Genomic DNA, 23,752 nt, shown 5'->3' on the forward strand with positions numbered 1-23,752 from the left:
CGCAGCGGGGAAAACTTAATTCATCATTTCTTCGGTGCCGGGACAACTGCTCTGAAAGGCAACTGTCCCCTCGGTTAGTATCGCAACTAGAGAAGTAGCTGCATTACTTACCTCCTCCACGTTGGCGCGGCTACGCATGTGCAAAGGTAGCGAGAAGGCGGCAGAGGGATCCGCTTGGATCCCTCTTCGCATCCCCGGAACTCCTTCCCATAGGAACCCATATGAAGGAGCGGGGGATCAGAAAACTAGCGCCATCTGAACATGGCGCTTGTTCTTGCAAGCAAGCTCCAAAAAGTTTTCGGAGTTTGCTGAATATCAGGTGGCCCATTTGGGACCCCTAATGATGAATGGCCCGGTAACTAAAATATGCGGAAACTAGCGTTTCCACATGATTACCGGGCCATTTATCGATGATGAATAGGCCCCAAAATTCTATCCATTTCCTCAATAGGCAGATCAGTGATTAAGGGTAAAATAGTGTAGTATTGCACATTTGTACTGGAATAATATAGTTTTTTGTGATACTGACCAAATAAGTCCAGGCAAATAATACAGGTAAAGTAACTGCCCAATGAGGCTACAACTGGAATTTATATCGGTAACTTACCCATGAGCATCTCTGACAAACATTTCTAACTGGCGCATTGAAGCCTTGGCATCAAAGTGCTTTGTCTTGGGTTCCCCATATGCTCCAATATCTACATAGGCTCAGCCTCATTGCCCTTGGGATGTACCATGCCTGGCTGACTTGGTAATATGAATGGACAAAGCCAAAGTGGGTAAACCTGTAATAAAGAAAAGAACATATGCCTCAAAATGTAATATACAGTTACAGAGCAGAAAGATAAATGTGCTGCAACCTGGGACTCAGGAGTCCTGACAAAAGCCCAAGAACCACGGTTTATTACCCTAGATTTACATGATTTAAAACCCAACAAAGGGGCTGATACAGGGTTAGGAACAAAGCAAAAAAAGGAATTTGAGCCTTGGAAAACCACATTGCACTGCAGACAGGGCAGATTTAGGGCCTGATTCAGAGCCGGTCGCTATTTGCGGTCGTTCGTTCAACAAAAAGGGGTGGCTATTCAAATGAACCGTTCGCTCTTTGCGGTCTGTTCACGCCTCTATGTCTGAACGAGCGAACAAAACTTGCGGTTGTAATTTTGAAAGAGACGCCCCCTGGCCGCTCGCATCATACGTCATGTCTGCTATTTATTAGATTAATCGAGTACATCGACCAGCGTATGAACTGTTTGCTATTCTTGTGGCTGGTGTTTGCTACCACAAATTTGCGAGCAGTTCTGGCTATAAAATAACCCAGTGACGTGGTCAATGACGCTCCAGTATTAATTATGCACACCCTTAAAACACCCGTTTTGACCTTTAAGCACGCCTGCGTTCGGATCTCCACTCCCCGTTTTCAAGCACCTTCCCCTGTTACCACCCACAAACGCCTCCTCCTGTCACTCATTAGCAGGCATTCGCTATTTAGCGAACAAACGATTTTCAGCCGCACTGACTGGTTCGCGCATGCGTATAACGATCCGTACGCATGCGCAGTTGGGCAAACATCGCTCGGAGCGAACGACCGGCCGCTTACGAGCGGCTCTGAATCAGGCCCTTAATCTGCAGAGAGATTTAGGGGTAAAATGTACTAAAGGTCGATTTTAATTCTAAATCAATCAAGATTGATTTTAGGGGCTAAATCACACATCTACTAACACTGAAAAATGTATATAAAAAATTGTCTGTTAGTAAATATGTGATTTAGTCTCTGAAACACAACATCGATATTGATCGATTTTTTTAATAGATTAAAAACGACCATAAGTAACTTTGGGGGTCATTCAGACCCGTTCGCGAGCAAAGGACGCTCGCAAACGAGTCGATGTTGCCCCACTGCGCATGCGCACGATGGAGGGAGCTCCGTCGTGCGCATGCGCGAGACCCGGAGAGCGACGGGCTCTCCATCGCTCCGGGTCTCGCACCAAATGGGGCGTGCTGTCGATGTTGATTGACAGCACGCCCCCTTTGGTGGGCGTGCCGGGGGCGTGGCTGCCAGACGGAGGCGTTCCCATGGGAACGCCTACCGTCTGAAGCCGGCCCCACTGACATCACTAGTGATGTCAGTGGAAGCGATTTTGGCTCTGATAGAGCCAAAATCACTCCAGGGCTTGCGGCAGCGAGACCCTACTGCAGGGTCTCTGTCGCAAGCCCGATGGTCGCGATGGTCTTGACCATCGCGACCATCATCATGGACGCTCGCATAAGCTGTGGGTGGTAACCCACAGCTATGCGAGCGTCCATGAGGATGCTCCTAAAACAGGTAGGAGGGCCCTGATTCAGAGCGTTCAGCTCTGAACCAGGCCCTTTATCCCCTAGTTGGGAAGAGCACGTGCTAGCTCAAATTTAAATTCCAGTGTAAAAACAAAATTGCTCCTGGACATAGCTGCATCAAGCTCAACTCATAGGGCCTGATTGATCACGAATCGCAATTGCAACCACGTGCGCAGATTGGTCGATGGGGCGTACTGCACTTGCGTATGAAACGCCGTGTGCGTGATAGCATTGTGATCGCACAGTGATCACCCACGCAGAAAGAAAGCCATCGCAGAGTGAGTGATGGAGGTCAGTGTTTGGGGGTGGTGACGTGGGAGTGGTCGGAGAAACGCAGGCGTGCCAGTCCTTTTGAACGCCGTTGCATGGGCGTGCATAAATTAGCCACTGCGAAAGCATACGCAACTTGAGTACTCACTGCGTGCAATGCGGATAGCAATTTCCGAGTAAGGTCAGACCTGCTGTAATTGTGCGTGAGGGGCCGATGTTACTCGATGTTCCCAATGTAGACACAGGACTGCAAGGTATTACAGATGTGAGATAGTGGTAGTGGGCATCTCTATGCTGGCTGTACGACGGCTTTGCGATTGCATTCATTAGCATATTTTCACAGCAGACATGTGTGTGTAATCGCAATAGCGATCCGTAGGGAATCAGGCCCTTAGTCTAGAATTCTTGACACTAAAGCCAGGTACACATTACCCGACCCGCCAATGCGACACCTGATGGTACAATTGGAACGATATACCGGGCAGTTCGTACACACTGCACTATCCGGTGTCCCACCGACCGATACATTGTTCACCCTCTTGGCTTCGGCAGATGGCTCGCTCCATCTGCCATACATGCACGGTCAACGGAATGACCCCCATGTCGCTGTGCAGGGGTGCGCATAGTGCATACACGCTACACGATCCAGATGATATGTCCATCCAATTCGCCATATCCTCCGAGAAATCGTCTAGTGTGTACCCAGCATTAGGGGTATATTTGCTAAAAGTTGATTTTAATTGATTTCGAAAATCACTCAAAATAGATTACCATCGATGTTGTGTGTGGGGCTAAATCACACATTTACTAATACTTAAAAACACAATAAAAATGTTGATGGATTTTGAATGATTTTCAATCGATTAAATATGATCTTCAGTAAATATACCACTAACACTGACTACAACTGAAATGAAATACAAACAGGATATACTGTATGTAGAAATATTGCACCAAAGATCCATCAACATGATAAGCTCTCACTAATATCTAAGTATATCACATTTAAAAGAGTTAGCAACAAATCAGGCTACAAATAAACACAGCAGCATTTGAGTCTTGCACACATGACGTGTTCAATAGTAGGAGTTATAGAAGCAGTTTCGGACTGGTCGGGGACCTTGCACTTTACAGATGCATGTGCCTACTATCTATAACCAGTCTCCCAGTGCTTCTTCCTCCCAATTGTCCTGCCACATCAGCCTGCATATGGACCGGACCAATGGTAACTACCCAATGAGGATGGTCTCCTGTTTGTTTCTTACCTACTCAGGGAAGGGTTTTGTCCTTTTACTCTGACAACTAGAAAGCCTAAATCATTTTAGTGATCTACAGGATTGTCTTGAGCCTTAATCCTTGCTTGATGCAGATAATGGCTGTGACAAATGTCAGAGTAAACTACCTGCAGATTAATCAGGACTTTGTCCTGCCTGTATCCTCCTGCAGTCCTGGATAGCAACCCAGGGCAACCTGCCTTCCTACTATAGATAAGGGAATGATTTAGCAGAGAGTCTTCTCCAACAGCTAACAGGCTACAGAGTGTGGCTCTATTGGGGCCTAGTAGACAGGGCAAGCAGAACTCCCAGCGAAAATTGGACGTGTGTTTAAAAGGTGGAGGTAATTCCATCTCTGGGTGGTGGGGTGCAAGTTCCACCACTGTCCACATTAGGGGTGTCGCACACAATTTTTTTTTCTTTCTGGAAAGGGTTCAGACTCTGGGATCCGATATATTTCAGGTTTTCAGTGCATGAGGGTTGTCAAAACCCAGGTTTCAGCTGACCTCCAATGTCCATTCCTTACTAGCCTCACTTTCTCACAAAATATTAAGTATTCCTTCCTGTGGTAGCAGGAGGGGCACCATCTGTCTACAGGTGAGCCATTACCAACAGTGGCGTAACGAGGCCAGGGTGAGCGGGGCACGTGCCCTGGGTGCCATGACAGGCCCGGAAGAGAGGAGCGCCGCCGGCCAGGGCAATGTAGAGTGTGTAGATGTGCTACACACTGGGATCGAGTGTGTGATTCCAGCACCAGCAGTCCAGTGAGAGGTGTCCCCAGTGGGACACATCAGTGGCCGGCGCTGGGACAGTGGACCTGATTCAGCGGGCGATCACAGCTGTGAACGCTAATTGGCAAGCATTTGGCTAATGCTTGCCAAAGCACCGCCGACATAAAGACTCCCACTGCTGCTATCTCACATCCGTCCACTGTCGGTCTTCTGTATAAACATCGGTACCATTGATGCACATCGACCACTCACGCAGCATTTACAGCTGGTCTGACCTGATGCAGACACTGCAAGTGTCTTAGCACACAGTGGGCTCTCAAGCTGCATATGCAATCGCCGTGGCTGATTTAGCAGAAGAATGCAGCAGAGGACTGGAGAGTGGGAAAGTAAAAGAGCTAACGAAGCTCTCCACTGCAGCCTCTCCCGCCAGACAGGTAAGCCTTCTATGAGGCCTTCCCGTCATTAACCCCTCCCTAGACCACCAGGTTGTCGGGCACTAGACCCGTGGTTGTAATCAGGCCTTAGGTCTGTGGCACTGATTAGTGGGCATCAGGCCCATGCTCCTGTAAGTGACCTTGGGCAATAGGACCAGGCCACAAATTTTTTTGGAGGGGGCGCCATTTTTCGATTTGCACTGGGCGCCTAAACTCCTCGAACACCCCTGATTACCAATTCCTAACTGGTAGGGAATAATCATGGAAGACTGTTTCAAGGATTGTGGGACATAACGTTTTGGGGCAAGAAAAGCATCCAAATCAGATCCAGTAGTCTGAACATTTAAAAAAAAAATTTTTGCAAAACAATAAAAAAAAAGGACACAGAGGAAATCATTTATCAATAACAAAAATGTATTTTTTTTGAAGCTTGCCATATTCTCTGTACATTGCAGTAATAATTGTTTAGAACTCACATTAATCTCCTTGTGGAAAGCAGTGATGGATTTTTGTAGGCATTTCATGGGAACAAGCATATCCTGAACCACGTGGTGCTGCTCATACAGCCTTCGGATGGTCTCGCCCTGGGTGAGCTTTAATAAGGAGATTTTTGGAGGAACCATCCAACCAAACAGGTACCGGAACACTGGGTGATTACCAAAAGGAATTATGGCCCTGATTCAGAGCCGGACGCTCTGACCAGAGCGCTCGCTCTGAATCAGGGCCCACCTCCATAATTATGGAGCGTCCTCCTGGACGCTCGCATAGCTGTGGGTCACCACCCACAGCCTATACAAGCGTGCAGGATGATGGTTGCGATGGTCTTGACCATCGTGACCATCGCCAGTGCGACCAGAAGCCTGTGGTTGAGTTTCTCAACCGCAAGGCCAGGAGTGATTTTGGCTCTATCAGAGCCAAAATCACTCCCACTGACATCACTAGTGATGTCAGTGGGGCCGGCTTCTGACGGTAGGCGTCCCCTTGGGAACGCCTCCGTCTGGCAGGCATGCCCCTGGCACGCCCAACAAAGGGGGCGTGCTGTCAATCAACATCGACAGCACGCCCCCTTTGATCAGACACTACGAGCGAAGGAAAGTCCTTCGCTCGTCGCGTCTCGCGCATGCGCACAATGGAGCTCCCTCCGTCGTGCGCATGCGCAGTGCACACCATCGACCCACTTGCGAGCGGACAGCCACTCGCGAGTGGGTCTGAATCAGGCCCTATGTCCTAAAACAAAGGGAGAACAAAAAGAAAAGTTTATTACAAATTTTTTGACACACGGTTAATAAATAATTTATTAATAAACGATAAAGCTCTTAATACTTCTGTAACGTTTTGGAACAGGCGATGTTTATCGACATGATATTACAAATCTAGTCCTACTAGCAGCACTGGTACAATCCTATCTTTCTAGAGCACTTGTGCACTGGCGGAGCTGGACACCTACCTGCAACTCCCAGAAGATACTCCGTGTGTGTCTGTGATAGTAATGCCGTAGGGGGATGTACTCTGTTCCACTTCGGTTACTCTTCAAATAAGACTTAACATGTTGGAAAAACCAAGGTTTCCAATAATTTCCAATATTATTGATCTTTAAAATGAAATAAAAAAAAGTTAAGGATTAGGTTTGGGTCAAAAAATAAGACAATTTATAAAAGAATATTAGATATGGGAAATCCCTAAGCAAAACATTACAATATGCTGGTATTACACCTCTCCAATGTTGAAGTAGACAGGACCCGATTCAGAATTAAATGTGAGTCAGTTTCACAGACAGATCTTACAATTTTTAGCAACAGGAGCTGAAATGTATCTATAGGTGATTCTGGGCCATGCAAATCTCAGTCACGTTTTACTAGAGGTTGAATGGGTGTAACTGGGTAGCAATTGGGCATTCGCATGTAGACGAGGTTTACAGAGGGGCGTGTCGTTGGCGTATATGCAGAATTGTGATCTAAGCAGTGTTGAGCATTTGCAGAGGTCCATCTGATAGCAGACGGATCTTTTACACCATTTATAGGACTGACGCTGATAGTGATGACGGCTACGTTCACGGTAGGATGGATAGGTGCAGTCGTATAGATGCGCCCAACTCTGAATATGGGACAAGATCCAGATTTATCTCCGGGCACACAATGCAGCTGCACTTGCAACCAACTAACATTAACTCTAAAACAAGTCCACAGTGAGTACATTTAACAAGTACATAATGGTAACCCATTCATAGTCATTGGATCTCACAAATAGTCATTGTAAAGCAATTCTATAAGCGGCTTTAAATTGTCAGAATACCCTTTAATAATGGTAATGCTCTCTCTGCATTGACATGTAGGATTTACTAAGAAAGCAGAGGCAGAAACTTGGGGGTAGATTTACTAAAACTTCTAAAAAGTGCAGGTGTTGCCTGTAGCAACCAATTAAGAGTGTAGCTATCATTTAACTAGTACATTGTTGGTTTTTCTGCGCCTATGCTATTATTAACCTCAATAACCTTAATTTCCACTCATTTCCAGTCTATTCTGAACACCTCATATCTCACAATAGTGTTTTTATGTCCAAAAGGTTGCACCGAGGTAGCTGGATGACTATGCTAAGCGACACGAGTGGGCGGCACAAACACATAGTTCATCTAGGAGTGACACTGCAGTGGCAGACAGGATGGCAGTTTGAAAAACTAGGCCCCAAACAGTACATAATGCAAAGAAAAAAAAGAGGTGCAAGATGGAATTGCCCTTGGGCCCTCCCACCCACCCTTATGTTGTATAAACAGGACATGCATACTTTAACAAACCAATCATTTCAGCGCCAGGGTCTGCCACAAGACTGTGGCTGAAATGATTGGTTCGTTTGGGCCCCCACAAAACAAGCTGGCAATTAATCTGTCCCTGCACAAACTGGCTCTACGGAGGCAAGATGTCGTCCTCATCCTCCTCATCCACCGATTCCTCACCCTCTTCAGTGTTGTGTACATCCTCATCCTCACAGAGTATTAATTCGTCCCCGCTGGAATCCACAACCACAGGTCCCTCTGTACGTTCTGGAGGCTGGTCTCCCTGGAAGAGTTGATAATTCATTTTATGAACATCTTCTTCTCCACATTTTGTGGAAGCAACCTCCTACGCCTTTCGCTGACAAGGTTCCCGGCTGCACTAAACACTCTTTCGGAGTACACACTGGAGGGGGGGCAACTCAGGTAAAATAGAGCCAGTTTGCCAGGGACCTCCAAATTGCCTCTTTTTCCTGCCAGTACAGGTACAGGACTGACATGCCTACTTGGATGCTGTCACCGATGTAATCCTTTAACAGACAGACACAATTCACAAAGACAGAAAAGAAGAATTTTTTATTTTTTGTGGAGCGCACTTTGAGGGTTACACCACCCTTTAAGAAATGAGCCAGCCAGCCCTTTACTTATGGGACACAGGCGCACGCTTGGCGCTGCTCCTTTGTTGATGCACGTGCAACCACAGTGCACACAATTCACAAACACAGAAAAAAATGTTTTATTTTGTTTGGAGTGTACTTTGGGGGTTACAGCACCCTTTAACGGTCAAGCCAGCCGGCCCTTTACTTATGACACAGGCGCACGCTTGGCACTACTTTGTTGATGCACATGCGGCTACTGCGCACACAATTCACAAACACAGAAAATATTTTTTTATTTTGCTTGGAGTGTACTTTGGGGGTTACAGCACCCTTTAACGGTCAAGCCAGCCGGCCCTTTACTTATGACACAGGCGCACGCTTGGCACTACTTTGTTGATGCACGTGCAGCTACTGCGCACACAATTCACAAACACAGAAAATATTTTTTTATTTTGTTTGGAGTGTACTTTGGGGGTTACAGAACCCTTTAACGGTCAAGCCAGCCGGCCCTTTACTTATGACACAGGCGCACGCTTGGCACTACTTTGTTGATGCACGTGCGGCTACTGCGCACACAATTCACAAACACAGAAAATATTTTTTTATTTTGTTTGGAGTGTACTTTGGGGGTTACAGCACCCTTTAACGGTCAAGCCAGCCGGCCCTTTACTTATGACACAGGCGCACGCTTGGCACTACTTTGTTGATGCACGTGCGTCTACTGCGCACACAATTCACAAACACAGAAAATATTTTTTTATTTTGCTTGGAGTGTACTTTGGGGGTTACAGCACCCTTTAACGGTCAAGCCAGCCGGCCCTTTACTTATGACACAGGCGCACGCTTGGCACTACTTTGTTGATGCACGTGCAGCTACTGCGCACACAATTCACAAACACAGAAAATATTTTTTTATTTTGTTTGGAGTGTACTTTGGGGGTTACAGAACCCTTTAACGGTCAAGCCAGCCGGCCCTTTACTTATGACACAGGCGCACGCTTGGCACTACTTTGTTGATGCACGTGCGGCTACTGCGCACACAATTCACAAACACAGAAAATATTTTTTTATTTTGTTTGGAGTGTACTTTGGGGGTTACAGCACCCTTTAACGGTCAAGCCAGCCGGCCCTTTACTTATGACACAGGCGCATGCTTGGCACTACTTTGTTGATGCACGTGCAGCTACTGCGCACACAATTCACAAACACAGAAAAATTTTATTTTTTTTGCACTTGGGGGGAGCACCCCTGATGGACAGAGCACCCCCTGGACAACACTACAGCACCCCTTTAGGACTGGGACTCTGCACAGGACTTTGGAGTGGACACAGCCCCTATGGACAACTGACTGCACAACACAGTCCAGCCAGCCCCTATGGACTTTGGAGGAGTGGACACAGCCCCTATGGACAACAGCAGCACAGCACCACACAGCCAGCCCCTATGGACTTTGGAGGAGTGGACACAGCCCCTATGGACAACAGCAGCACAGCACAACACAGCCAGCCCCTATGGACTTTGGAGGAGTGGACACAGCCCCTATGGACAACAGCAGCACAGCGCAGCACAGCACAACACTACACTGCACTATACTACACTACACTACACAGCCCAGCCAGCCCTAACTCCCACCCTCCCTCTTGACTATCCACAGCCGAGTGAGAAAATGGCGCCGACGCGGGTACCTTATGTAGGATCCAAAACCCGCAAGACCCGGAAGGCGGGACGATGACGTATTGCCTCGATTTCAGATCTGAGTCAGGCGGGAAAAGTCGAGTCTGACTCGGATCGGGAGGGGTTCGGATTTCAGAAATCCGAACCCGCTCACCCCTAATATATATATATATATATATATATATATATATATACACACAGCCACATATAAACGGAGATAACCATATATATATATATATATACACACACATAGCCACATATATACACAGATAACCATATATATATATATATATATATATATATATATATACACACATAGCCACATATATACACAGATAACCATATATATATATATATATATATATATATATATATATACACACAGCCACATTTATACCAACACTGAAATATAAGGAACATATGTGCTATTATTACCTTGTTATGGTACCACGTTATCCCTGAGCCGGGTGCTCTCCTGTGATGTACTTAACAACTACCTCCACAGCCTGCACTCTGCCTGTCTCCACCTCAGCACTCTCCCCAATCAGTTCCCTCTTACAGTCTCACTAATAGCTCGATCCCCACAGCTCCTGGACCTCACCTAACAGAGAGGAAGGAAAGGGGGGGTGGGGGTGTATTCAGCATGCGGGACTCGGGAGCCGGGCATGCTATCCTGATGGGAGATGGTCCTCGGGAAAATGGCTGCCACTCCTTAACTCTTGCACACACACCTGTTACTATACATATTCACACTCTAGTGCCCAGACCTCCCCCTAGTGCCTGCTTCAGCGTGACATGACCAGCTGCTGGATTCTATGGGGACGCGGAGCGCTGTCCAGCGGCAGCGGAGTCTGTGCTGCTAGGAGGTGACTTCTAGGGTGGGGCGATCGCCACAATCGCCCCCCCCCCTGGATCCGCCAGTGAGCCATGCTGCAGCACAGATGGTTAAATCAAATTAACTGGGATACTAATTAAGTCACCTGTGCTCAAGTATGGCTATCATTAAAACCAGGACTGTTAGTGTGCCTTGAGGACCGTGGTTGGGAACCCCTGGCTTAGTGAATAGACCCCCTTGTGCCAAACCACCACTGCTTCCACCGCCTATATTCCCAGCCCAGGGCTAAAACTGATCTCGACGGGACTTGGACATTGCGGTAGTAGACGGGGCTGACAAAGTGTTCTGCTGCTGCCTGCATGTAAATCACGCCATCTATTCAGCACCTAAATTAGACCCAAACAGAGCAGACGAAGATGGGTACCAGGCCAATCTCAGGCAGAACTGGCTAATACGCTAGATTGTAAGCTCTCATGAGCAGGGCCCTCTCTACCCTCTGTCTCAGTTCTGCTCCTTCTTTAGCTGCCTCATATGTTGTGGTTCTGCTGTAGGATTTTTTTTTTTTAATGTATGATTTGTTAAACCGACCGTCCGTCACTGAGAAGTTTTGTGTCTCCTTACAAATAACGGATAACCTACGGAAAAAAGGGGGAGAAGGACAAGCGCCTGATAGTGTAATATACAGTATTAAGTAACAATTAGTCCAAATTAGGTATTCCGATGTATATGCGTGCCCAGGGGCGTTTTAAGAGAGGAGGGGGCCCGTGTGCACTCCTCGTGCGGGGCCCCCTCCTCTCTCCCTGGTGGCTGGCAGCCGACTGACGCGGCTGGCCAGCCACTGGAGCATTAGTAGACTCCGGGCACTAGAGTGTGCCCGGAGTCTACTGCGCATGCGCAGAACACCGGAAAAATGGCCGCGGTGGCCATTTTTACGGTGTTCAGAGCAGCAGTGACACCCGATGTGGGACCTCGGACAGGTAAGTTTAAAAAAAAATGTGGGTGCAGTGTGTGCGGTGCGGGGCCCCCCTGGACCCGGGGGCCCTTGTGCCCCGCACACACTGCACCCATTATAGATACGCCACTGTGCATGCCATGTATACACTTGTCAGTTAAGCATATAAAGCAAATCTAATGCTGCCCATCCACTAGGCGATTAAACCTAGTGATGGATCGATAACGACGGTCGTTATCGCTCTGTCGCTTGGTAATCGCCTGCAAATCGGGCAGTAAAATGTTAAAACGACCAGCGATACGCACGCCCGCAGGTCGTTTTTAACATCAGTCATCGCCCGAACATGACGGTCAATCTGACGACCGCCATCATGTTGCCATGTTCGGGGACAATTGATCTGCATACACTGAATGTTCAGTGTATGCACTTCACCCCGCGGGAGACGACGACGTCGTAATCGTGCCGTCATCCCCGCATCGTGTAGTGGATGGACAGCATTAAACAATCAGCTTCAGGGCTTCCCACCAGGGAACAACTTCAGATACCTCCTTCCGCTTAGATATACGTTCGTCACCAATGATATCACAGCAACGATTTATGGATATCTGACGCGTATACTGCTGTACTGCCAGTTGCAGACGGTCTGTCTTCGCTCTTCAAATAAAGACTGCCTGCGGTGCCAGCTCTCTTATTTTCTCCTATCCCACAATTCTCCTTCTGGTTGTTACTGATAGGCAGAGGGAGGTTGGATCTCATCTCCTCATCTCACAGCAACAACAAAATGGCTGCTGTGGAGGATAACCTACAACTGAATGGACAGATGTTCCTCTGACGTTCCGGCCAATGATATGGCTATATTCTGGACAGATAACTTGCTAAGCCTGAATTTAGGAATCAGCGTTTGCACTGCTCTATAAGAAACCAAAAAGGCAATTGCAACTTGCACCAGTTAAAAGCCAATGGCCGATCAGTTAGTAAAAGTGCACGCAAAAGTACCGTATGCCATCGAGCCATGGGGTCTGATTCTGAGCCGCACTCCACGCCGATGTTCCCGGAGTACAGTGATTTTCTGCTACTGTGCATACGCAAAAAAAACCCTAAGAACTCTTACAGTGCATGCGTTCCACTGTGTGTACTCAGAGAGGGGCAGATGACACGGAGAAGCAAGGTATCAGAATTGTACTGGAAATTTGCTGGGCGGTGACTGTGAGGCGGCTATTCACAGACACGGAGATGGTCCATCTTGTGGGCGTGTTATGGGAGTGTCAGGGGCGTGCCACTGAACTGATTGCACACACAGATGCTTAATCGCTCACATTGGCGGCCATTGGTGTGGATTAACAGATAGACAGTAAAAAGGTCGACAGTGTCTAGATAGACACCAGATGTTAGACAGTCAATAGGTCGACACTAAATGTCGACATGTAAGAAGGTCGACATGTACAAATCGGCGACAAAAATTGTCGCCACATGATTTTTTAATATTTATTTTAGCCATAATCTTCACCCTAACCCTCCCTCCTGGTGCTTAACCCTAACCGTCAGGGTAGGTGCCTGAGCCTAACAGTCCCTTCTAGTGCCTAATGGTGCATACACACTGTCAGATTTTTCTTTATTTAAAAAATCGTTCAATCGCTCATATCTGAAGGAAAATCTGACATATCTACAAATAGAAAGTATGGTGGTCGCTCAAATCAGCTTAATGATATTGCCCAGGTGCTTGTAAAGGGCGGGGTTTACACTGAACCAGAGAAAAAAAAGGGATATTCCCTCCAGCACACTGCAGCAATATTGGCAAAAATACTTGAATCCTACATGATAACAGAAGTCAGAGGTATTAGTTGCATACATTTGCGTGAGGTCACTGGTACCTAGTGAATTAGGCTGCAGTCTAGCAGACGGCTTTCACTTTGAGATATTCCGTTTGACATTAGCTGAACAAGAATATAACACCAGAGCACAAATACATAATATTATTTTTTATTATTATTATTAATAATGAATATCCTGCAAGTAAACACGTCCGCTAACTAACGAGTGACATGCAATCAGGAAGCCTGATTAGAGAAGATAATTACTGGTTTCTGAATATCAATGCTACTCTTTGGGAAATATTAATTGAATAAGTCATGGTTTACTTAAAAGTAAGCGCCATCTGGAGACGCCTCGAAAACGCTTAGTCACAAAAAAATGAATAGATGTGAGCGATTTGTCTGAGTAAATAAAGCAATATAATTATACTAATGATTAAGGCTATTAGTAAAATAGCTGCAAACTACAGCAAAACATGATGCACCAAGCTATAAAGCATGCCCATCTGCTCTAATGATTAATTTGGCATTAAACAGAAGGATGAAGTCCACGCTTGCACTCTACGTGAACATAAGGCGGGGACAACATTGCACATCTGGGTCTGGTAGTGGAATGGACATATACAGATTATGGGGGCAACCATGCTGGCTGGACCAGTATGTACCTAATAATTTACTAGGAACCAGTGACATCATAAAGGCACTGCCTAATATTCATGAGGCCTGCCTAATATTCATGAGGCCTGCCTAATATTCATGAGGCCTGCCTAATATTCATGAGGCCTGCCTAATATTCATGAGGCCTGCCTAATATTCAGTGAACAAGTAGATCAGCATGCAAAATAGCTGCATTTGTCATGAGGTTATGTAACAACTGCACAGCATTCTCATACCCCTTTCAGGCATACACCAAAAACCCGGGTTTTCGCTATATGTGAACAGAAATGACCCGGGTCGAAGTCCTGGGTCCATGACCCTGCTCTGTACCAGGGTTTTCCCGGGTGAACCCCTGGTAGGCTGTAGTGTGAATACATCCAACTCAGGTTTCTAGACCTGGGTTTTAAGAAAACTTTCTCATTGGCTGTTCCGTGCACCTGCAGATGACATCAACTGCAGTCACCCGGACCACGACAGGGGAGCAAATTAATTTAAGTGTGTATTATTTTACGTTTAACTTTTTTATGTGAAAATTTTGTCTTTGTATAGACCAAGACTTATATTCATAATTATCTTATATTGTAATGTAAACATTTATTGGTTTTCAATAAAAAAAAAAAACACATTGGAAACAAAGTTTGTGGCCTTTACTCTAAAAATGGTAATTTTTATACTATGTCATTACTGTGAATAAAAAAAATAAAAATAAAAATGTTCCTTTTAAATCCATACCAAATTTCAGGGCAGACCCGGGTTTAGTGTTAATGTATCCGACCCTGGAATTTCCCGGGTTTTGGTGTAGTGTGAATGGGGGTCTCATCGATTTTGTCCCTCACTATTCTACCTTCTCCATCCATCGACTTCAGCTTTGTCCCTCACTATTCTATCTTCTCCATCCATAGACTTCAGCTTTCTGCCTCATTATTCTACCTTCTCCATCCATCGACTTCAGCTTTCTGCCTCATTATTCTACCTTCTCCATCCATTGACTTTGTCCCGCACTATTCTACCTTCTCCATCCATCGACTTCAGCTTTGTCCCTCACTATTCTACCTTCTCCATCCATAGACTTCAGCTTTCTGCCTCATTATTCTTCCCTTTCCTTCATTATAAATCATTATTCTACCTTCTCCATCAATCGACTTTGTCCCTCACTATTCTACCTTCTCCATCCATCGACTTTGTCCCTCACTATTCTACCTTCTCCATCGACAATGTGCCTCACTATTCTATTTTCTCCATCCATCAACTTCAGCTTTCTTCCTCGCTATTCTACCTTCTCCATTCATCGACTTCATCTTTGACCCTCACCATTCTACCTTTTCCATCCATCGACTTCAGCTTTGTCCCTCACTATTCTACCTTCTCCGTCCATCGACTTCAGCTTTGTCCCTCATTATTCTACCTTCTCCATCCATAGACTTCAGCTCTCTGCCTCATTATTCTACCTTCTCCATCCATAGACTTCAGCTTTCTTCCTCATTATTCTACCTTCTCCATCAATCAACTTTGTCCCTCACTATTCTACTTTCTCCATCCACTGACTTTAGCTTTGTCCCTCACTATTCTATCTTCTCCATCCATCGACTTCAGCTTTCCTCCTCGCTATTCTACCTTCTCCATCCATCAACTTTGTCCCTCACTATTCTACCTTCTCCATCAATCGACTTCAGCTTTGTCCCTCACTATTCTACCTTCTCCATCAATCGACTTCAGCTTTGTCCTTCACTATTATTCTACTTTCTCCATCCATCGACTTCATCCTTCACATTTCTACTTTCTCCAACCCATCAACCTTAGTTTTGTCACTTAGGATTTTACCTTCTCCAACCCATCATCATCACCTTTGCCTCTTACGATTCTACCTTCTTCAACCCATAGACTCCATCAACCTTAATTTTGTCCCTCGCGATTCTACCTACTCCAACCCATCAACTTCAACATTGTCCCTCACAATTCTACCTTCTCCAACCCATCAACTTCATCCCTCGCAATTCTTTCTCCATACCAACAACTTCAGTTTTGTTGCTCACGATTCTACTAATTTTTCTGAAAACTTCTAAAACAAATTATAAATAACCAATACTTAAAATAAATTGTTTTTGCAGCAGTCACCTACAAGCAACTGTAGCAGCTATTTTGTCAACCGATACACAAGAACGCCGTTACGGAACCAGCGCCACCACTGAGGAACTTCACAGCTATCCCGTATTGTACCTGTAACACTCTTTTGGTAGTGTCTACAAAGCACCACGCAATGACCCACAGATAGCACTACATGTAAGGAATGAGACTGTGCTTTTGTGCACAAGTTACTCTATGCTATAATCCTATCTCGCTGCGGATCTCACCTTTTCTGCAGGGTCTGTGCTCGCTTTGTCAAACTTTGAGGGTTTAGGAGCCACGATGGATAGCAGCTGAAAGAAACCAAAGTCAAGTAATCGTTATCACGAGATATAGGTCGCTTCCAGGTATTTTCAAATCAGAGGCCCTGCGCATTTTCAAGAAATCACACACTACAATTATCGGGGCGTTTAGTGGATATCGGGTGGGTCGCTCCGATAATTGCATTCTAGGGTGTAGAAGTTAATTTTATTTATTTTAAGTTAAAAAAAAAAAAAGTATCAAAATCTGCACTAATGGTTGTTTTGATGCCATCTAGTGGTCAGTGTTAGAAAATGCCAAGTCCAGACAAGAGATAACAGGCCTGATTCATTACGGATCGCAATATTGCGCACTCATGCATGCAGTTCAACTGCGATAACATGCAAATCCATTGCAATCGCAATGCAAACTCAGCACTATATAAGGACGCCCACTTTACATTGCACACATGCGTAATACTTAGCAGAATAGCGAAACCATCGGTACAATCGAGTACCATCGCAGACTCATGCACATTTGAACAAGCCCTGACCTTACTCAGAAATTGCTAACAACCACGCACACTTTGAGACCATGTATGGTAATGGACAATTTATGCACGCCCCTGCAACGGCGTGCGAACTGGCACACCTGCGTTTCCCTGACCACCACCCCCAGTCACCACCCAGAAACGGTGCTTCCTGTCAGTCTGCGTAGCCTCTGCGATCGCAGTCCCGATCACAAAAGCTAGTTTGAGCACTGCAAAGCATATGCATGCGCGGACGCAACAATCAGGCGACTGCGTGCGTAATCGCCGTTGCGTACGGTAATGAATCAGGCCCAATGTTGGGTTTGTATCATGGAGATGACCAATCCAAGCGCATTCCGTATCTGAAACCCCTAATCCTGGTTTCCCCGGTTAAAATTTTTTAATTCTGTTACCTACACATCTCAATTCATATGTTCAGACAATAGTAGCCGTTTAGCATGTATGGTACACAATACACGTACAGGACCAGAAAGCCGTTTAGCATGTATGGTATACAATACACGTGCAGGACCAGATAGCAGTTTAGCATGTATGGTATACAATACACGTGCAGGACCAGATAGCAGTTTAGCATGTATGGTATACAATACACGTGCAGGACCAGATAGCTGTTTAACATGTATGGTATACGATACACGTGCAGGATCAGATAGCAGTTTAGCATGTATGGTATACAATACACGTGAAGGACCAGATAGCATTTTAGCAGGTATGGTATACAATACACGTGCAAGACCAGATAGTTTAGCATGTATGGTATACAATACACGTGCAGGACCAGATAGCCATTTAGCATGTATGGTGTACAATACACGTGCAGGACCAGATAGCCATTTAGTATGCATGGTGTACAATACACGTGCAGGACCATATAGCCATTTAGCATGTATGGTATACAATACACTTGCAGGACCAGATAGCAGTTTAGCATGTATGGTATGCAATACACGTGCAGGACCAGATAGCAGTTTAGCATGTATGGCATACAATACACTTGCAGGATCAGATAGCCGTTTAGCATGTATGGTGTACAATACACGTGCAGGACCAGATAGCAGTTTAGCATGTATGGCATACAATACACGTGCAGGACCAGATAGCAGTTTAGCATGTATGGTATACAATACACGTGCAGGACCAGATTTTGGGAGTAGCCTCAGTCACATTCATTTCATCCTTGACCCTTCTCTCACTGGTTGTGAGCCACAGAAAGAGTACAGGGTGGGACACACTCCCACCTATAATGGTAGGACCATTTACCATGTATATAATTTAAAAGACTATTTCTGTGCAAACTATCACTCATTAACGTGTGGAGGCAGCTAGGTTACAACTATTTATTTTATGTACTTCCCACCAGTGTTCCTCTCACAGCCAGGTCTGTTACACATTATTTTATGTACTTCCCACCAGTGTTCCTCTCACGGCCAGGTCTTTTACACATTATTTTATGTACTTCCCACCAGTGTTCCTCTCACGGCCAGGTCTGTTACGCATTATTTTATGTACTACCCACCAGTGTTCCTCTCACGGCCAGGTCTGTTACGCATTATTTTATGTACTTCCCACCAGTGTTCCTCTCACGGCCAGGTCTGTTACGCATTATTTTATGTACTTCCCACCAGTGTCCCTCTCACGGCCAGGTCTGTTACGCATTATTTTATGTACTTCCCACCAGTGTTCCTCTCACGGCCAGGTCTGTTACACATTATTCTATGTACTTCCCACCAGTGTTCCTCTCACGGCCAGGTCTGTTACACATTATTCTACGTACTTCCCACCAGTGTTCCTCTCACGGCCAGGTCTGTTACACATTATTTTATGTACTTCCCACCAGTGTTCCTCTCACGGCCAGGTCTGTTACGTATGCACAGCAACCCAACAAAATATAGAGCTCCCTTGCTCAGGGACGAATAACTAATACGCCATTTGATACAATGATCTCTCAGCATTTGGCGCTTTCTCACCCGTAGGGCAGCCGATAAACTCTGGATGACGAAGACGACGGGAATTCCAGCATTTTTAATGGCCTCCACAGCTTCATCGTGTCTGGTTTCTCTCAGATCTACACCCGACACCTGGAAATTATATTCAGAGGCAAATTATACACCTCAAATACAGGTTCTGTGTCACTATTCTATCATAGGAAACATTTTTAACAACTGAAACACATAATCAGTTTTATTGCAAATTTAGTAATGTACAAATTAGTACCAACATTTAAAACAATGCAACTGGAAGGGGGGAATGATCTACATAATGGCCAGGCAGGGAGTACAATAATAAAATGCAATAATTCTAGATACCATAGCTTAAACTAATATTTAAATTCACTAGTTGATAACGAAGGCAGAGGTTTTACGGTACTCTGTGTTCGTGGGATGCAATTCCCACACTTGTCTGGGGTAAAAGAATGGTGAGAATGGTAACATGATGGTAACAGGATGGTTGTAATGGTAACAGAATGGGTAAAATGGTAACAGAATAGTTAGATTGGTAACAGAATGGTTAGAATGGTAACAGAATGGTAACAGAATGGTTAGATTGGTAACAGAATGGTGAGACTGGTAACAGAATGGTAACAGAATGGTTAGAATGGTAACAGAATGGTTAGAATGGTAACAGAATGGTTAGAATGGTAACAGAATGGTTAGCACCTGTAAGTAACACCAGCGGCGATAGAGGCAGATAATTTATGTAATTGCAACTATTATCCAACAACTTGGTTACCTCTCCTACGGTCTCTGCTATGACTATGCTAAATGCTAACAATACAATTATGTCATACAGAAGATTATGGAGATCGTCACAAATATTGGGGGTTGCAAAAAAAAGCTTTGAAGGGCCGCAGCAGACTAAAAGAGCCCTGTATCAGAACATAAGTCATCCGACAGGTCCTTATACTCCTGGCAAGAGACACATGAAGAACATTGAACCTGGTAAACGTCTCAATTGACATATGTAATACTTTAATATTTACAGATATTTTCAAACTTCGCTGCTAAGAGTCCTGCACTACACGATTAAGCTTCCTTGCAATGCAAGATGCTACCTAAATGAAGTTTGTATATTCATCATATTCTAAAAGGTCCTCCCACAAGTCAAAAATATATTGTTGGGTTATTGGGCTTCGCTTCTGACTAATTTTTCCCTATTGTTTGTGCGCACTTGTGTGCCTATGGTCGGGGGATTAGATCATAGGCTCCACAAATTGTACTGTACAAATGGTTAGATTGAAAAATACAGAAACTGTACAGGAACAAATCTTTAAAGCCTTGAAACTTAGGGTAAGTTGGTAACTATGCCATGGAAGTCCCAGGGGTGAGGAACCGGTAGGCGTCCAGCTCAGTGGAATAAGACGGGAAGGCGACGTCACCAGGAGGAACAAAATTTACAGAACTGTTCCACAAACTATTAGTCCCATGGTGCATTTACAGTGCATCCGGAAAGTATTCACCACGCTTCACTTTTTCCACATTTTGTTACATTACAGCCTTATTCCAAAATGGAATAAATTCATTTTTGTCCTCAAAATTCTACACACAATACCCCATAATGACAACATGTAAAAAGTTTTTCGAGATTTTTGCAAATTTATTTAAAATAAAAAAAACTAAGAAATCACATGTACATAAGTATTCACAACCATTGCTCAATACTTTGTTGATGCACCTTTGGTAGCAATTACAGCCTCAAGTCTTTTTTGAATATGATGCCGCAAGCTTGGCAACCTAACTTTGGGCAGTTTCGCCCATTCCTCTTTGCAGCACCTCTCAAGCTCCATCAGGTTGGATGGGAAGCGTCAGTGCACAGCCATTTTCAGATCTCTCCAGAGATGTTCAATCGGATTCAAGTCTGGGCTCTGGATGGGCCACTCAAGGACATTCACAGAGTTGTCCTGAAGCCACTCCTTTGATATCTTGGCTGTGTGCTTAGGGTCGTTGTCCTGCTGAAAGATGAATCGTCGTCCCAGTCTGAGGTCAAGAGCGCTCTGAAGCAGGTTTTCATCCAGGATGTCTCTGTACATTGCTGCATTCATCTTTCCCTCTATCCTGACTAGTCTCCGAGTTCCTGCTGCTGAAAAACATCCCCACAGCATGATGCTGCCACCACCATCCTTCACTGTAGTGATGGTATTGGCCTGGAGATGAGCAGTGCCTGGTTTCCTCCAAACATAACGCCTGGCATTCATGCCAAAGAGTACAATCTTTGTGTCTCATGGTCTGAGAGTCCTTCAGGTGCATTTTGGCAAACTCCAGGCGGGCTGCCATGTGCTTTTTACTAAGGAGTGGCTTCCGTCTGGCCACTCTACCATGTAAGCCTGATTGGTGGATTGCTGCAGAGATGGTTGTCCTTCTGGAAGGTTCTCCTCTCTCCATAGAGGAATGCTGTAGCTCTGACAGAGTGACCATCGGGTTCTTGGTCACCTCCCTGACTAGGGAGGTGACCAAGATCCCCCGATCCCCCGATCGCTCAGTTTAGACGACCGGCCAACTATAGGAAGAGTTCTTGTGGCTCCGAACTTCTTCTTTTTATGGATGATGGAGGCCACTGCTCATTGGGACCTTCAAAGCAGCAAATATTTTTCTGTACCCTTCCCCAGATTTTTGCCTCGAGACAATCCTGTCTCGGAGGTCTACAGACAATTCCTTGGACTTCATGCTTGGTTTGTGCTCTGACATGCACTGTCAAGTGTGGGACCTTATATAGACAGGTGTATGCCTTTCAAAATCATGTCCAATCAACTGAATTTACCACAGGTGGACTCCAATTAAGCTGTAGGAACATCTCAAGGATGATCAGTGGAAACAGGGTGCACTTGAGCTCAATTTTGAGCTTCATGGCAAAGACTGTGAATACTTATGTACATGTGATTTCTTATGGAGCATACACATGGTCAGATTTGTCAGATCTGTCAGATGAACGATTGAACGATTTTTGACCGCATTAAAATGAATGGAATCGTCCAAGTCTGACTGCAAACACATCAGATGTCAGATATAGTTATCTGACCATCGGGAACACGCATCATTCAAATCGTTCATCTGACAGATATGTCAGATTTTCCTTCAGATATGACCGATTGAACGATTTTCTAAATCATTATCGTTCAGATCTGAAGAAAAGTCTGACCGTGTGTATGCTCCATCAGTGTTTTTTTTTTAATGAAATTTGCAAAAAAATCTCAAAAAAACTTATTACACGTTGTCATTATGGGGTATTGTGTGTAGAATTTTGAGGACAAAAATTAATTTATTCCATTTTGGGATAAGGGTGAACATAACAAAATGTGGAAAAAGTGAAGCGTTGTGAATACTTTCCGGATGAACTGTAGCTGTAAGTTTTGAACATTTCAATTTTGGAATTTACTCTTAAATTCTCCTATTCCCAATCCAACCACATCACCCGGTAGAATGAAATGATCGTGGCAGTTCTGCAAACCATACTGCAAATTTACAAATACAGTGCAGAATTGAAAAGGAAAAAGCTGGATAATGGGGCAATTCAATTAGCGGCCTGGCCGTGAAGTGCTGTCCAGGAAAGTTACATCGCGACCAGCAACATCGCTAGTTTCTCCTTGCACCCCATAGAAAACTAGCGATGCTCAGCCTACCCTAATAGGCAAATAGGAGCGCAGCCAAACATTGCGGGATGTGTACAGCGGCACAGCGTCTCCAATTCAATTGGTCGGTAAGACTGTATTGTTTGTATTTGCTATTACACTTACTTCTAGAATTTTATCTCCAGTCTTCAAGGCATTGGTTCTCCCCACGGGACTGTCTTCCAGGACCTGGTTAATAAAAATCCCTTTCAGCTCCTCCCCATTTTTGAGGCGTTTTATAACGGTTTGCCCACCAACAATGCTGATTAAAAGGGAAACTTCAGGCTCTCTCCAAATTTCTACCCTGAAAGGAGATCAGAAAACAGGAGATGGTTGGACAACAGTAATGCAGTTATTGGAAGTGGTTAAAGACAGGGACGCACACTGACAGCTATGACATACACACGTGGGGCGCTCCAGTGGCTGAATGTTGGGGTCTCCTCTCCTTCCCCTTCTTCCCATTCAGGTAGTTTCCTATAGATAGAATAAAAGTGACAAATGTAATACAGAGTACAAGACAGCAGTGCATCTTACTGCAAATGCCATTACTGCCATGCAAGTACCATGTACCAGTACATCCATGCCCTGCACCTGGGGCGAAGCTGGGAAGATAGAGAGCACTGGGCATCACAGGAATTTTTTGAAGTGGCCACTAACTGACTTCCATCGTTTTGTGCTGTTCTGCATAGCACGGCTATAGGCTACATGAGCTATCGTATACTACTGGAAAAGAAGGATACAACCGTATATACTCGAGTATAAGCCGACTTTTTCAGCACATTTTTTGTGCTGAAAAAGTACCCCCTCGGCTTATACTCGAGTGAAGTGTAGCGCTGACCGGACGGAGTTCGGTAAGTGCTACACACTGCCAAACACACAGCCGCCGGAGCCGGCA

At 45.2% G+C, this 23,752-nt stretch overlaps 1 protein-coding gene across 1 annotated transcript; it reads right to left on the reverse strand.

Moving 5' to 3' along the window:
* Positions 1-6,489: 6,489 nt before the first annotated feature.
* Positions 6,490-23,395, reverse strand: LOC148431204 (inaD-like protein). The gene is made up of 6 exons (XM_088466224.1): positions 23,264-23,395; positions 22,984-23,161; positions 19,223-19,333; positions 16,693-16,758; positions 6,555-6,637; positions 6,490-6,493 (listed from the first exon to the last, which is right to left on the reverse strand). Exons 1-6 carry the CDS (start codon positions 23,317-23,319, stop codon positions 6,490-6,492), a joined length of 498 nt encoding a protein of 165 aa, XP_088322350.1. The 5' UTR covers positions 23,320-23,395.
* Between the last annotated feature and the right edge of the window lie 357 nt (positions 23,396-23,752).

This window comes from Taudactylus pleione, unplaced genomic scaffold (genome assembly GCF_031769625.1).
Source record: "Taudactylus pleione unplaced genomic scaffold, aTauple2 ptg002677l, whole genome shotgun sequence".
NCBI lineage: Eukaryota > Metazoa > Chordata > Amphibia > Anura > Myobatrachidae > Taudactylus > Taudactylus pleione.